The 16,966-nt window shown below is 30.2% G+C and overlaps 1 protein-coding gene across 3 annotated transcripts in view; it reads left to right on the plus strand.

Annotated features, from left to right (window-relative positions):
* Nucleotides 1–16,472, plus strand: part of LOC107171219 (uncharacterized) — a 36,665-nt gene extending 20,193 nt beyond the window's left edge. For 2 of the 3 annotated variants that reach the window (XM_089219442.1, XM_089219443.1), the window contains 10 exons: nucleotides 2,867–3,063; nucleotides 3,140–3,263; nucleotides 4,124–4,374; nucleotides 4,578–4,691; nucleotides 10,418–10,578; nucleotides 11,502–11,707; nucleotides 11,790–12,027; nucleotides 12,319–12,452; nucleotides 14,610–14,868; nucleotides 15,038–16,472. In XM_089219442.1, coding sequence (XP_089075568.1) covers nucleotides 2,867–3,063; nucleotides 3,140–3,263; nucleotides 4,124–4,374; nucleotides 4,578–4,691; nucleotides 10,418–10,578; nucleotides 11,502–11,707; nucleotides 11,790–12,027; nucleotides 12,319–12,452; nucleotides 14,610–14,868; nucleotides 15,038–15,142 — 1,789 coding nt within the window. In that variant the 3' untranslated portion in view covers nucleotides 15,143–16,472. Of the gene's footprint in view, nucleotides 1–2,866; nucleotides 3,064–3,139; nucleotides 3,264–4,123; nucleotides 4,375–4,577; nucleotides 4,692–10,417; nucleotides 10,579–11,501; nucleotides 11,708–11,789; nucleotides 12,028–12,318; nucleotides 12,453–13,247; nucleotides 13,283–14,609; nucleotides 14,869–15,037 lie in introns of those variants that run through there. The other variant, XM_089219444.1, reaches the window with a different exon arrangement.
* The last annotated feature ends 494 nt before the right edge of the window (nucleotides 16,473–16,966 follow it).

Consider the following 16,966-nt stretch of genomic DNA (forward strand, 5'->3'; position numbering starts at 1 on the left):
CGTGGTATTTGGAGCTTACCTGTTGTGTAAGATAATATCTTATTAGTTTATAAACATTTAACTTGTTAGTGGTTAGCTTGATTTCTTTTAAAGATATTTTATAGATTTTTCGTCACCATTAGATATTTATTTTGATGTCCCACAGGCCACAAGGTAGGTTGTTGCTGGTGATTGATTCTGGTGATTCAGCTGCCATAGTTTTCATCTCAGTAGTTAACGAATTGAATAGTTATAACATAATTATTTGGTGATGAGAATGTTTTTTTTTTATATGGGTAGGGGGACCGCACTCTCGTAGTAACGAAACACGTTGATGGTTTCGTATTGACCAAGATTTATTTGTATTATAATTTATTAGTTTTATTGGTTAAATAATTGTTATTATTATTCCGACTGCTTTGTACACCAACGTGTTTTCAAAATGAGTGGAAATACTCTTCCTTGAAATATTATTCTACATAACATATATTTTAAATTAAATTTGCGTCCAATAAATTATGTTATCAGAGTTTATTTTTGACAAAGTTATATTTTATTTATAATTTACGTTTTATGTATACATGACTACACGAGTATTATATTGCATAAATAATAAATATAGATTCATTTAAACAGTTTTTGAAGAATTTCTTAGGTTTTATATATTTAAGGCATTAGTTAACACATTGTTATTGATTCTAGGTGAAGCGTAGGAACCATACAATGATGTGGAATTTTGTGGGATAAAAACTGTATAACTTGTCAATTGTAAGTGAAAACTTATAATGGAGTGCATTATAAAAAACAAATTGTGGCTTGGTGAGGCGCGGTCGTACGCTCAATCTGCGGAAACACACTGAGCGTACGTACCGGCCGCATTTGCTAGCTCCCGGATGGGTGACCACCCGGGATTTTTAGCAACATATCCTTGCCACACATACACAAACACGTGTTAAAACCCTACCAACTCAAAAACCTACAAAAAAAAAACTCCTACTGTACCACCCCCACACCCAATGGTCTATGTTGCCGCGGTTCCCCTCAAAAAAAAAAAAAAATTTTAAGGAATGAATGATAGCGCCCATTATTAACACAGTTTTGAAAGATTTTGAGCAACTTTGTTCTATCAATAATAGTTTTTCAAATCCAATGATTTTGCTATCAATCGTCACTGATTATTTGTTATCATGCGTTGTGAGCTGTTTATTGTTGGGAAGCTAAGAATACACTGATAGATCATTTTTAATTTTTTTTTATACAATATTGGGTGTAGTTGATTGTATTATATATAGCCACATGTCCATATATGAATGAAATTCGATTTTTAGCTTGACTAATCAGTAGTTCAATCATCATATGAGTTAGATAAATAATAATTTGATAATAATAAAAAAAAATAGTATTAAATTATTTTATATTTTAAAAACACTGTTATAGATAAAGTGTTATAATTTATCATACATATATATATATTTATATAATGTGTTACTAATTGAATAATTTTGTTTGGTCCGTAGTCAAAAAATAAACTCGTGTATTTATTTATTTACCTTTATTATGTATTGCCAAATGACAGGAGGGCTCCAGTACAGCAATTTTCAAACGTAGTACAATAAAATTACAAAGTAAATAATAATTTCTATGTAATATTTCCATCCTTATTAGTTATTATTGCAGTGCGTCAAATGTGCCATCTGCGTCTCTATTCTTTCCAAACAATTTGGACTATATTAATCGTATGGCAACTTAAAAGGAAGGAGTTTGGAACGTTTGTGTGAAACACGGTGAGGAGTACAGGAGTAAAATAAAAAATCAAAATATATAAAAAAAAATGATGATCCAAAAAACAAATGATTAAAAATATTATACTGGTCGTTAACCACGACACCTTGCCAAATATCGACCGTCCCTCTCCCTTAGTTGCTGTCACCTTATGTAGCTATTGGAATTTTGTTGACTCTGCATTATGATACGCATGTTATAAAATATAATATGTATTTTTATTTTAGATTATGTGTATATACAACAACACTTCTTGTACTAATGTGTACTAAATACTAATTCATTGTTGTGAGGACAGATCACATTTATGTGCTTATTCAAAATCTGTTTTTTTAGTATCATAACAAGATCTGAGAGTTGAAGGATGTATAAAGGACCCGTATCTTAATATGATAATATTGTGAACTATAATCATTCATACTGATGCATTGTGTGTCTGAGTGGGCGGGGGATAGTAAGCCATTAAAGTACTGACGTACTGTCATAGTAAAATTGTGTTTACCGAAAACGTAAGTAGCGTGTGTAGGGTCAGTATAATTATACTTAACCATACTGCTTGCTTTTTCATAGTAAGTAATAACTAAGAAGCATAAGTTTATAGGTACATTGGCATTTGAGGAGAACGTGTTCGTGCGATCAGACTATTAATTTTAAGAGTTGGACCGATAAAAATTGTACTACTTTGCATAACGTAGATACTTACTGTGATAGCCCACGCCAATCAATTTGGATTTTTGAAACTAAATGGTTTAATGTCGTTTAGTGGCTATAAACTTTATAACTCTTGTTTTCGTCGACCTAACCGATGACACAGGGAATGCAATTAAAAAATACTTTTTTTCTTCAAAATATTACATGTTTCTAAAATGCAATATGTATTTATTTAATAAATAAACAAAATAAAAATGATTATACACCTGGCTAACTATATGTACTATCTACCAGATAATGCCCGTTAAAGGTAATCACTTTGTATCTGTCTTAAGATTAATAAACATAACTATCTATCAAACTATTATTATAACCATGAGTAATAATTATCGCGATTTGTTATGATATACAAATTTTATGGATATGACATGTTTGATGTTTTTTTCTATTCAAGTTTGAAAGTCGAAAACTATATAGCATGTCCACATCCTATTTTGGATCCGTTCGATCCGATTATGATGGAATTTGTGAAAAAAGAGCCCCCTTTGGCTTGCAACCCGGAAGAAGATTGGGTAACTATCAAGGGGAACATCGCGCGTATTACCGACAAGGCGCTCAAAAAGTATGGTGACATCCAGTGTAAATTTATGGGTAAAATAAATATAACGAGATGGTTTCTCGTACTCTATAGTTTTCATTTCATTCCCGATTTTGTACTTTTTTCCAGACGTTTTGAGGGCCAACGAATTCTCTACGTCGCTTGGCGTCGTGACAACGACTCACACGGAATACAATTTGGAGACGTCGGATTTTTTCAGAGTTTACTGCGAATCGGAAAACGGCCAATTTAGGTACACAACGTTTTCCGATAATACTGTACTATAATAAGTCGTAAATTATACAAACTAAAAGTATTTGTTATTAGTAGGTTTTTATAATCGTCACGTTCGTTGATCGTTATCCAAAAAATAAATTCAACTTACAATCATAGCATATAGAAGTAGAACCAATATAATATTTTATTCAGGCCAATACGTAATCATAGTTTATCTGTTAGTTACTTGTTAGACATTATTACAAAGATTTATTGTTTATGTAATATCTATATCTCGTCAAACAGTCGTTGAAATTAATATTTAGACATTGTTTTGTGGGTTTCTTTTTATATTATGTGCATGATACTTTGTTTTTTTCATAGTTTTTGTTTACTTGATTACTTCAGATTATAGGTTCAAAAAAATATTCCTTTTTTTTAAAAATGGTTTGAAGGTGTCACAAAACAACGTGTTTTTAAAAATTTATACATTTTTAACTTGTATACTATTTTTAATGACAGCATACAATTTTCTTTTAATTTTCGAAATAAGAATATTTTATCAGTATAAATGTTTTTTTATACTTAAAAATCTAATTAACGGGGAGCAGTTTATGAGTTAAATACTCAATTAACTCATAATAATTAATCACTAACAAATTTGATTTTTATGCTTCAAAAAAGTAAAAACTTAAAACATGATAAAGATAAAACACACACAAACATACATATATATATGTTTTTTTGACTTCCAAGAAATCATGTTGACATTTTAACCATTTTACCTCGGCATCATTAATAATACTTTTTGAAATAATGAGTGGTATTCATGACAAAAGAACCATCTAGCTAGTATTAACTAATTGCAATTTGTTTTTGTTTTTCATTTCAATTCAGTTGGGAAAGCCGCATGGCTGGTATACGATTCGACGAGGATGTGATAAATAGAGCCGGATGGGACCAAGTGCCCAAAGACGGATTGGGTCTCAACGTTCTAATGATCGGATTGGACTCCATGTCACACATGATGGTACAGAGAGTACTACCCAAGGTGTATTCCAAACTCAAATCTATGGGAGGACGAGTGCTTAATGGTTATAACATTGTCGGCGATGGGACTCCGCAGGCGTTGATACCTATTTTGACAGGCAAATATATCATTTTTATCATTATCATCATCATCATCATCATGATCGTCATAATTTGTATTATGTATTCGATATGTGTGACTTTATTATTAGAATTAGAATTTTAATTAAATAAATAAAAATACGATCCAATGAATTACGCATAATACAATGATATTATATGTATAACATTTTTTACCATCGCCGCGTTCTTATCATTATAGGACGCACCGAACTGGAGCTTCCGGACACTAGAAAACGCATGGGGAACAAAGCATCTTACGTGGACGTCTACCCGTTCATATGGAACGAGTTCAAGAAACACGGTTACGTTACAGGTAAGTTTAATGTTTGGATACATGCAGTTTGGTTAAATATTTTGTCGAAATAGTGTGTCGGTGACACATCAAAACTTACCACATAATATATCAATAATTAGGTACCTGTAGCAGCTGCGGATTGGTTAAAAATGTTGACCTGTGAAATTGCTCTTTGACAAGTTTTCATAAAAATTCTTTTTCTTTTTTTTTTAATGAAATATCTTAGGTAATTATCCAATTGAATATAATAATATAAGGTTAACATGTGAGCACGTCAATTATTTTTATGACTATTCAAATTACCATCTAGATTCACTTTCCTACCGGAAAAGATGATGAAGTAGAAAATCGAAGTATTTTTACTGCTCCAAAAAATGACAAGTGAAAAAATTTTAAACTCATATTTAACTCACAAAAATATAAGGCAAACCAACAGATTAATCGTGATTAAGAATTGTTTGAAAGGAACCGCGGCAAAGTGGTTCACAATGATTAAGGATGCATTGCCAACAGAAGAAATGTTCAAAACATTATTTTTAAAACATTTTTTTTTTTTCTGAAGATAGACAATGGGATATTTTTATTAAATGCACGGAAGTAGGAAAAAAACCAATAAAAAGCAATTTTCAAGAACATTTCCATTTTTGGATGGCCAAATTAAAATATTTGGATTCTCCAAAAATGGATGAATTACAGGCAATCAATTTAATCACAAAGCATTTCCCTATAGCAGTTCAAGCTTACATACAAACTATACAAGAAAAGAAATTCTTAAACATTTGGGAAAAATTAGGAGGACTAGAAACAGGACAAAATAAATTAAGTCAAGATGGACAAAACACATCGACTGACAAAGTGACAAACAAAATGCACAAAGATACAACATACGGTATGATCAAACACCGACCACAAACAACCAAATACAAAACAACTTTAATCAGCATGGACAAATACAAAAATACAACAACCAACCAAGAGCATCAACGAGTAGATATGAACAAGCAAATCGAGTTTTGAATTCGCCGATGGGACGACAAACGTCACAGCAACCGATACAGAATGTTAATAATATGCAACAACAATACGGAAAAAAAGCGGTAAAACAAATATCATTACACGATGAAGAGGAAAACCATGAAAATGAAGGGGACACAGAGGAGGAAGAAAGTGAAAATCAAAAAAACTGTGAATAGGGGATTGCGAGGGGAGATCGATCGCAATCATAAAAACCCAGATCCAAAACAATCAGTAGAAAAACAACAGTCAAGCAAAATATTAATATTAAAAGCCTCGGAATTATTACAAGATGAATATTATGGCATAAAATTAAAAGAAAATGCAAAAAGAAAGATGTCCGTATATAAACATAATTATAAACGGTAAAAAAAAAATATGAAGTTCTGATAGATTCTGGATCGGAAATAAGCGCCATATCGGAAGAATACTTCGAACAGATTATAAAAGATGACCCAAAGACACCAACGATACCACTGACAGGATTATGTTTTCATAATGCAATCGGAGACAAAGCAACAAAGGTATCTATAAGTAAATACTCGTACCGATAGAAATAGAAAAAAATATAATTTTAACACCATTTAAAGTTGTAAAAAACTTAAACGAAAAAGGCATCATAGGTAACGATTTTTTGGAAATTTATGAACTATCGATCGACTTTGGCAACAGAAACTTGACATTGAACATCAACAACATAAAAAATAAAATAAAATGACTAGACAAAATTCGAGAGCAACCGATACACTTAAGAACAGTCTCAACCAAAGTTATTATGGAACCATCAATGACAGACAAACATATAGTGTTACCAAACGAATTACAGAAAAAATTAGACCACCTGTTGAACCAGTTCCCTGAAGTATTTATTGAAGTGTCATGAAAAAAAAAAATTATGCCCGAAAATAAGACTGAAAGACGATCGACCAATTAACCAAAGACCATACCCTATACCAATAACAAAAAAAGAAGCAGTAAAGAAGGAAATACAAAGGATGATTGATCTCGACATAATAGAAGCATCAAGGTCATCATACTCACTACCAATTGTACCTGTATTTAAAAAAAAAGGTGAAGTTAGGTTATGCCTAGACGCAAGAAGGCTAAATGAGGCCATTATTCCCGATCGGGAATGTCCAACGACGATAGACGCCATATTTGCTAAATTCGAAGAAATAAAATGTGAGAGTAGGTACACTAAATTTGGTGCCATGTTGGTATTTAAAATATGTATTTTTACAACGCGGAATATTCGAATAAAATAATGGAAATTGGCATGCGTTTCGTAAATGCGCGCGCGCTAGTGTGTGTATGTGTCATGTGTGTGTGTTTGGTACAAAATGTGTGGTAGAGACGATGAGTCTCTCCATAGATCGGTGGAAAAAAAAACGATAACCAGTAAATTGTAGTAGCTACATTATTCCCACGGTTCGAGAATTTTTCGGTTATGTTAAAAAATATTAACGTATTGCACTATTGCCTATAGTATGGGCGCACTATTATACAGCGATATGGCGTTGCTTCTATATATCTATATACACCGATGGTGATTTATACATGTACTGGCACCATTGGTTTATTTTTATTTTTATTTTTAAGTGTTTCTGACATACAAGGTCGTTGAACTTATTGATATAATAAAAAATTTTTAACATCATGAAGTTGTTAAGCGTAAATTAATTACAATATATAGTATATACAGTAAATTACAATAAATTACAAAGATGAATAAATAAATAATAAAATATGACATCATAATAATTAGTTAATCTAAGTGTATTTTTTTTTTTTTGTATACCTTATTGGTGTTGAGAAGGGCATCATGAGGACGTCCGCGCTTGAGACGCAGGTGGGTAGGCTTATCGCTGAGTTTGAAATATTTTGCACTTTTGGCGTTGTTTAGTTGGCTAAAAAAATTTATTGAGAGATGCTGTATGTAGGATTTTAGCCATCGGGAGTCTGAAGTCTGAATGAAGTGCTTCGTTTCTGACGAACCACGGCGCGTTGGATATTATGCGTAGAATCTTGGACTGGAAGACTTGAATTTTATTTATGTGAGTTTTGGCACAGTTACCCCAGATGGGAGCAGCATAGAGTCATTGGTTTATACAAGTGCACTTAAAAATGGGGCATTGTTGTCATCTCGTATGTCAACCTTTGTTTTCTACCATATTTTGTTTGTCTGTCTCCGTCACACGTTTTAACATTTTTTTTTCGTTTTATCGTATATTATAATTGTTTTACCGTATGGTATCACTCTCCTGTTACAAAGCGTGTTTGTACGACACACGACGAACAACGGAGTGTCCTTTACAATATATTATATTATTATTAATTATTATTATTATTTGTTTTCATTTCGGTTAAAAGGTTCCGCATGTGTGCACGGCATGGCAAAATATAATACCAACGCTACAGTGCTACAGTTCGCATATTATTCATCGGATTATTATTATTTCTAATTAGAATACATTTTGAGCACTATGCGATTATACAACGTGTTAAAAGTTAAAAAAAAAACCTCATAATTTTACATGAAATATTAATAATTATTGGTTTGGGATCAATAGCATTTACCTCATTTTACAACTATATACGACCTATGGTTTACACAGCGATTGATCGTTTTCGGCTGCAGGACTATCTTGCAAATTAATAATTTTTTTAAATTTTTTTTTGATTATTGTTTGCAAACTTACCGTATTGTTATAATACAACTATATTATCATAGGTAACGAATTTACATGAAAATGATATATGAGCATAATAATATCAGAACATTATATGTATTTCAATTTTTAATGCCATTAACAGTGGTTGAATTGGAAAAAAAAATAAAAGTAGACTCTAAATGAAGTTGAATAATAAATTAAGCAAATTAATTTAATAGTAACCCTATTCTTTGATGAATATAATAAAAGGGTACGCTATAATTTGAAAAAAAATGAAGAGTATCTCAGTCCCCCTGCGTCCTCTCCCAATTCAACCACTGGGTGTCCATAAATAATATCAGATTTAAATGACCTACTTTTTCCGTGTTGGTATTTTCGAGGCGCCTCGTTAAGGTACAATATAATGTACTAATGTACTATTTTACACAGTGTCACAGTGACACATTGTAATATATTATATTAACTGTATTTTACTTTGATACTGTAATATAATAATGTGTAATATTTGGTGACAAATATCAGAACCAACAATTTATCGAAAAGAGCATTTATTTTTAGTCGAATTTTTGAACAAAATGATTAATAAAATAAATAACATTTTGCGACACAGTGTCGCGTCTCACATTAATCCATACTTTGATCTACAGTTACGGGTACGAAGCAGCCGTTTTTATTTTGATTCGTTATATTCGCACCGAAGCCTTACAGTTGATGTGTGCAGTCATATAATTGACGAATGCGTGACATAGCAGTAATAGGAACTCATAAAAACTACAACATTTTTGTTTCCGATTGCAAACAGTTTTTCTTAAAGACCAGCCTGAAGCTGGCAGTCGTAATGAGATATTATAGGTACTTGTCATGATTCAACTCAATACAAAACGTCTTGGAGTAAAATAATATTATATTCAATTTAGAACACACTTGCACATTTAACAATGGAGTAAATTATCAGATGTGAGAATATTACATTTAATTTCTACGGAAAAACCTTAGATTAATCCATAATATATTATGTATACGAGTATAACATAAATATGGGATTCACCAAGCATACTCAATCCTATTGAAATTCTAATTTTTGGAATTTTTAAATACATTCCGGTACTTATCATTTTTTCAAATTCTTGAATTTTTTTGTACTTATTTCTTAAAAATTAAGAACTGTTCTGTACTTGTATAGACATTTGTTTTATAAAACGAGATCCCTACCCTTTTACCGTAAATAATTTAATGTTTAATTTTTTTGAAAATGTTGATGTTCCTAGTAAAAAATTCTACTAGTAGTTTCTCAGTCGATAACAATACATTTACTAAAATATAAAATAAAATGTAATGTTATATATAGTATTTATTATTATACCTTTCAGTCTCTTCACAAATTATTAAAATTAGTTGTTGATAGTTAATATTAATTACTCAAATTTCGAAGTCACCATAGCCCCATACCTTAAATACTAATAATTATTGGTTTATTATCCTTGGAATCTACTCAGAGATAAATAACACAAAAAAATACTTGTATGAATTTTGATTTTATTACGTCGAAATTTGTAGAAAATTAATTACCCACTAAATAATTTATGGTAGAAAGGGGGACTTTTAATTAAAAAATAGAAGTTTGTATCTCAATAGACCACTTATTAAGTAGTTTGGAAAACTTAAAAAAATTGTAAATATTGTTTTAAGTACATTTAAAAATTCAAAAATCAGATTTTGAAATTTTGAATAACTTCATTGAAGAAACAGATTTGATAAATCACTCAGTATATATTTTATAAGAAAACGTTGTAGTTGAATAGTGACTATCGAAAATCATTGGTAATAGTAGATTAGTGGCGATGACCAAAAAGTAATTTTTGTTTTATTTAAACCAGCGGAATTTTAATTATTTTTTCACTTTTTGTGGTAAATACTAAATAAAATATTATGAATCCTGATAAATAAATATTCTAAAAAGTTATTGTTCAGAAATTTAAACGACCTCTACTTAGCGAGTTAACATAGATATATGATATTTTCTATCGATTTATTAATTATTTTTTTTATGTTTTATAGGTTATGCTGAAGATGTACCGGACGTTGGTATATTTACATACAGATTAAAAGGATTTGACCAACAGCCGACTGACCATTATATGCGATCATATTACGTAGACGCATCGCCAATGTTTCAAAATCAAAAGCCTTTTTGTTATGGTTCTCTTCCTAGACACAAGGTAGTTGACTGAACATTTTATGTTATCATTTTATTTATTTAATTCACAAAACGAACAAATCCCAAAAGCTATGATAATTTCTATGTTCTCAATAAATGTGTCATGTAATTATGTTGCAATTATGTATAAATAATATTTTTTTTACTAATTAATCCGTGGGAAGATAGGTCATTGGGTTGTTATTTTTAGTAGATTTTTTAACTGTGAGGGGGAGTATACGATTGGTTTAGGCAAGTGTATGTATGTCAAGGTATTTGCCACTTAGAGCCGAGGGTGTCATTCATTCGAGAACTAAATAGCATTGAGGGGTGTGTACACTCAATCGCGTTGGATGAATGATTGCAGCGACCGAGCTCCACCAAGCCACCATCTTTTTAATTTTATTAATGGTATAATTAACGAAAAGTGGCATCGAAGAATAAAATAAATCTTATTATATTACAAGTAATCAGGGAAAAGTTGCTAAAATTACTAATTTTATCACAAAAATAAAAGCGATACGGTATTTTTTTTAATAATCAGTCTAATCATTGACGCACTGACAGACTGTTTGCAATTCAAAGTTATGGGATAGATAGTATATCATTGATATTTACAATAATTCACGTTAAAAAGACCAAATTAAAATATGATAAATGGCTTTATTAAACCAATGAAAATATTATGCAGTGTTTATTGTTTTGTTTTTTTTTTTTTTTTTTTACTTATAAATATTCAAAACTTCATTAATTAATATTCTTTTATTATATAATTAATTATAATTCTTTTACCTATCTAGAATTATGTATTTTTTAACGAAACATAATCTTTTTTTTCAATATAATTATTGCCTTGATTCCTAAGTGATTAATGAGGGTAGAAAACTTGAGTGGAATTTGTAAACTCCTGTTAAGTTTTCAATAACGACATCAGTTTACTTACAGATAATGCTCAACTACGTCAAAGACATGTTTCGGGTGTATGAAGATAAGCCAAAGTTCATGTTTGCATTCCATGGTGAGTTGTCCCATGACTACGCGAGCAAGGTTTCAGTAGCAGAAAATGATCTGGTTGAGTGGCTGGAATGGTTTGAGAAGTCTGGTTACCTGAACAACACCATGCTGGTGTTTATGAGTGATCACGGTCAGAGGTATCATAAGAAAACTTACCGGATTTATAGGATTTTGCCTGGTGACATGTTCTCGATGCTAATTATTATTGTCTATTCTTAGGTACGCTTCCGTGCGCGACACACAACAGGGAAAACTCGAAGAGCGGATGCCATTTTTCTCGTTCGTGCTACCCAAATGGTTTGACCGGAAGTATCCGGCAATGGCGTCCAACCTGGACAATAACACTAACCGTCTGACGACCCCGTTCGACATATATTCAACACTTATGAGTGTCCTGCATCGAGAAGAACCTAAACCTGACGATGTGAACAAGCGCTCTATATCGCTGTTCAATAAGGTATTAATGTAAAGTGTAAACTGTTTAAATAATTAATTATTTTATATTATGTTTAAATTTTGGAGAAAACCATATAAAAATTATTGGCAAAACGACAATAACAATCGCTTTAACTATCATGGACATGAGTGTCACAATTAAGTGGTTTTAACTTTTGATAATCGTCTACGTTTGTTGATTGTGTAGGTAGTCATTTTGAAATGACCGTCATCGTTGCAAATTATTGAAGATTCTGCTGCAGAAATTTCATGATAATAATCACACTAAATCAATGACCATCATTATTTTCAGATACCGTTAGAGAGGACATGTAGAGACGCCTATATCGAACCTCATTGGTGTGCTTGTCTGAAGTGGCAGCCGATAAGCGTCGATAGTTCATTGGCCGTTGATGCAGCTGCAAACTTTGCTCAGTTTCTCAACAGGTGAAAAAATATACCTACTAAAATATGATAAATATAATGAAACAATCGATGGTTTACTCTCCACGTTATTCATCTTGATACTTATCACTGTTTTATAAAAATATAGGCCTAGGGCAAAACTTCTTTAGGGTCGATTTGTTAATGGAAATGTTAGATAAATTAAATCTGACGTACATACAATATTTTTTTCACGCTTGCGTATTATGTCGATGTGTGTAGAATACCATAAATAACATTTTAAGAAACTATTTCATGTATATAAAGTAGAGGTGAATAAAACTGTTTGAAGTTCAAATAATTGGACCAAACTTTGATATTTGGTCTGCCGAATTTGAAATTCGGAATTAGTTTTAAAATAACTGAACAGAACTTGGACGAAAAGCATATCGAACTTCCAAAAAAATCAAACACGTCATGAGCAAAATTTTCGTTTTAACATAAAACTAAAAAGCTTAATTTTTGATCTTACTATTTAATAACTTGGTTTAGATTCAGATCAGTATTAAACGAAATACTTGGTGTCAGGGTTCAGTTTGCTGTTGAACGAAATGCTCGATTTGAGTTCAACATCACTCTGAATTGTAAGATTTGGTCAACTCGTTACATTTTATGTACCACTAATTATTTGGGAATATTATTTTTCTTTTGAGAGATTAAATTAATTTATTTCAGTACCATAAAAACGTGAACTTGCCCAATTTTTTTTTGGAGTGTTGTCCTGATTTGATTTTATTATAACATAGATACTCTATATCCAATTAAAAGAAAATGTCATTTGTGGTTAATCTGTTTCAGTCCCACTGTGCACCACGGTTAAAGATAATATACAGGTTAGCTATCGCCCAACAACCAAGCGGTCCGGAAGTGTTACGGTTGACTGGTACACATTTATACCACTAGCGTAGGGCGCTAGTAGTACGTAGGGTTGCTTTATTTTGTTTTGCCCATTGAACTATATATATTATATGATTATAATAATAGTTCAATGGTTTTGCCGGATAAATAGCAATATGCAAATAAAATATAATCAATAACAATTATAATTAGAGCTACGTGCTTTATAATAAATTTCAATATGCGATTATTATTTTTTATTCTTAATAATTATAATATCATAATATATTGTATTTGTGTTTGTGTTATGTGTACCTGTACAAATATATTAACAAAATATTATAATTAATTTATGGGTAGTAATTAATATTTTACAAATTCTAATAAGAAGGTAAATTGACTTTTACTGCTGCAGTCTTGGGTAGTCTTTTAGGAACCTTAAAATATTCTAAATATTATTTGAAATGTAAATATACTAATAGTAGTAATAGTACCTATACCAACTTGTGTGTATAGTCTATAATATTTTCTTGCATGGCTGGGCTTGATAAGTTACAACTTTAATCTCTATAGTGATGTATATAATTACCTAACCTTACCTTTTTTTCAAAATACAAAATTAACTGGACAGTGAACCAACTTATGAGTTCTTAAACATTAGGTATGTACTATGTACATTATATTTTGTAATGAAAAAGTAATTTGTCTTATACATTTAGATTGATTAGTTTTTTGTAAAATGTATATGTATGTAATTTATACTTTATATTTCTATAGAAGCAATGTCGAGTTTTAATAAACATTTTACCATTGAGTAGGTACTAGGTAGTATTTATAATTAATGATTTTAGTATAAGAAATAAAACTAGATATACGAATTTTGGTTATAACTAGCCCAGCCTTGATTTCTCGTTTGTACAATATACACTAACTTATTGATTCTTCAATTACATTAAACTTCATCAAACCTAAAACAAAAAAGTTATGTACCTATAAATATGTAACAGGTTAAATCACAATTTTATTTTTGTAACAAGTTTCACATTTTTTTGCTACAGTACAGAACTTCGAGGCATTAAATAAAAAATTGAACATCAATTATTATACCTATTATATTACTATTATAGATGCTTATATAAATCTAAATATTATTAATACAATAATAGCCCTACCTACTACTAGCGCTTTATAGATGTGATTAAAATATGTACTAATGAAACGTAACACTTTCGGACCGCGGACGGCCGTAAAATTGAGTACGGCGTTATCTAACCTGTATATCTTTAATCGTGCTGTACCTCATTATTTTATCTTGTCACGTAGGTTTAACGCTAAGTACTCTGATCTATGTGCGCCGGTGGAGATCGATCGGATTGAATGGGCCAACAAAATGGAGCCCAACGAAGGGCTTTTGAGATTCCATCAGGCTACCGACACCGATGGATTCGTGCCCGACATGTCAGCCAACACCAAAATAACCGACATATATCTGCAGATAAAAGTGATCTCGCGACAGCCTGCCAACGCTGTGTTCGAATTTTCGTGCCAGTATAATAGTAACACCAATCGGTATACGATTTACGTGAGTATTTTCCCAAATTAATGTCTATATAATTTATCAAGTTACATATTGTGCAAATAAGTATTTTTCCGTATTTAATTCTGCGGATAAAGTTTAGATAAAAATATAATATATACGAGTATTTTTATGTTTTAAGATATTTTTCTTTATGTTTTTTTTAACGATTCAGGAAAAACATATCAGCAGAATTAATGAATACGGTAACCAAAGTTGGTGTGTCGCAAAAACTCAACCGCAACTTAACAAGTACTGTTACTGTAAACAACAAAACTGAGAATATTTTTCAAGTGTTACCGTTGATACTCAACTTCGTGTCACTTGGAATTATTCTAAACATTTTTAATTTTATGAAATTTTGTGTCCTAAAAATCTCTCAACTGTTATTCTTACTATCTACCTATATTATGTATACCTATGTTATTATTAGTTCAATAATAATATTAGTAATATGTACACTTTTTATTAGTCCAATTTTGTTCTATTAAGCTAATATTTTTATGTCAGTATTATCATAAGTGTGTGATTTCAAACTATTATACAAAACAAGTTTTTCGTTTTGAATATAAGTTTGTGATTACATTTTTAATGTTGAATCATCCATTGCAAAATATTTTGTGGTCAATGACATTTTTAGCGTTGGCAATCGGCGATAGGGTTGGAAATATTATATTTTCTCACAACTTATAATATTATAACACTGATCCGATGATAGTTAACTAGAGAAAACACGATTGGGTGATATATTATAATAGAACTAATAGTAGAACTGGGAAATTATCAACGACGATCTTCAAATTTCCAATTTAAAATATTAATAATAATTCCTTTGAATTCAAAAACATTTTACCAAATTTAAAATTAACAAGAAAAAACACAATTTAATATGATACTCACAGCCCTATATCATTTCTGTCAAATCAGTAATCGACGATCCGTTAGCTTGCTTTAGAGAATTACCAATTTCTGACTGAAAATCAATTGCTCATATTGAGTACCTATCTCACATTTTTTGGATTTTTTCTCGTCAAGACATACGGATTATATATTTTGATAGATTATTTTATACATAATTTTATTTTATCGCCGAAATGTTATAATAGTATTGTCCACAAGACATCGCTGTAAGATATGTTTACTATATTTTGTGTTTTATTTTGATTTTATCATGTCGAATTTCTATATTGTATGTTTATCCTAAATATTGCCAAGTGAATTTACTTTGTCTAGTCAGATAATTTTTTTGAGTTATAAACTAAGCATAGACTTATATTTTTCTGGTCAATTTTAAGACTATTTATTTTAAATGTTTGCTACTGAATAAATATATGTTTCATATTTAATATTTAAATATTTTTATTTACAATATTCATAAATTGTGTTTTTGATTTTATAAATACCTCTATATGACGTATATTATAAATTATAATTTAATATAAAAAAAATATGTTTGTTATAAATTGTGATGTGTTAGTAAATATTACTCATATGACTCGTTTATAAACGCATTGTTATTTTGAAATTGTTAGTATTTGTAATATATTTTTTTTTACGAGGTTCATCATTTTAAGTATGCTTGTCATAAATATAGTTTTTATTTGTACTTATTCAGAATATTATCTATGTAATTTTTTTTCGTTATTTAAATCCATTTTTAATAGTCAGGTAAAAGTACTTAATTGGATGAAGTGGTTTTCGTAAATATCTAAAATATCTATGCAAGCCCTTCTTTCACTCTCTCTCTCTCTTTAAAATAATTCGATTAAAAAAAAATTATTTAAACAAAATAAGGTAGGCCATCCCTGTTGTTATTATATAAAATTGATATCAATGCATCATAGAGTGTTTGGTGATCAAAACAGTTTTAACTGTTATAGTAGACATATAACTTATGGTCTTATCGAATAATGATAATTTGTATTAACATTGATAATAGTGTTATATTATATATTATAATATAATTATTTATAATGATTTAAATAATTAGAAATTTCATAAACAAAATTTCAAGATTTGGAGTTCGGACATCAGGTTCTTGAGCTTCAGGTGCTTAATTAAAAACTGAAATAATAATTACCATTATGTTATTTCTTTACGTTTC

The sequence above is a fragment of the Diuraphis noxia genome, unplaced genomic scaffold (assembly GCF_037042655.1).
Source record: "Diuraphis noxia isolate RWA-SAM2 unplaced genomic scaffold, SU_Dnox_SAM2 contig0002, whole genome shotgun sequence".
In the NCBI taxonomy this organism is placed as follows: domain Eukaryota; kingdom Metazoa; phylum Arthropoda; class Insecta; order Hemiptera; family Aphididae; genus Diuraphis; species Diuraphis noxia.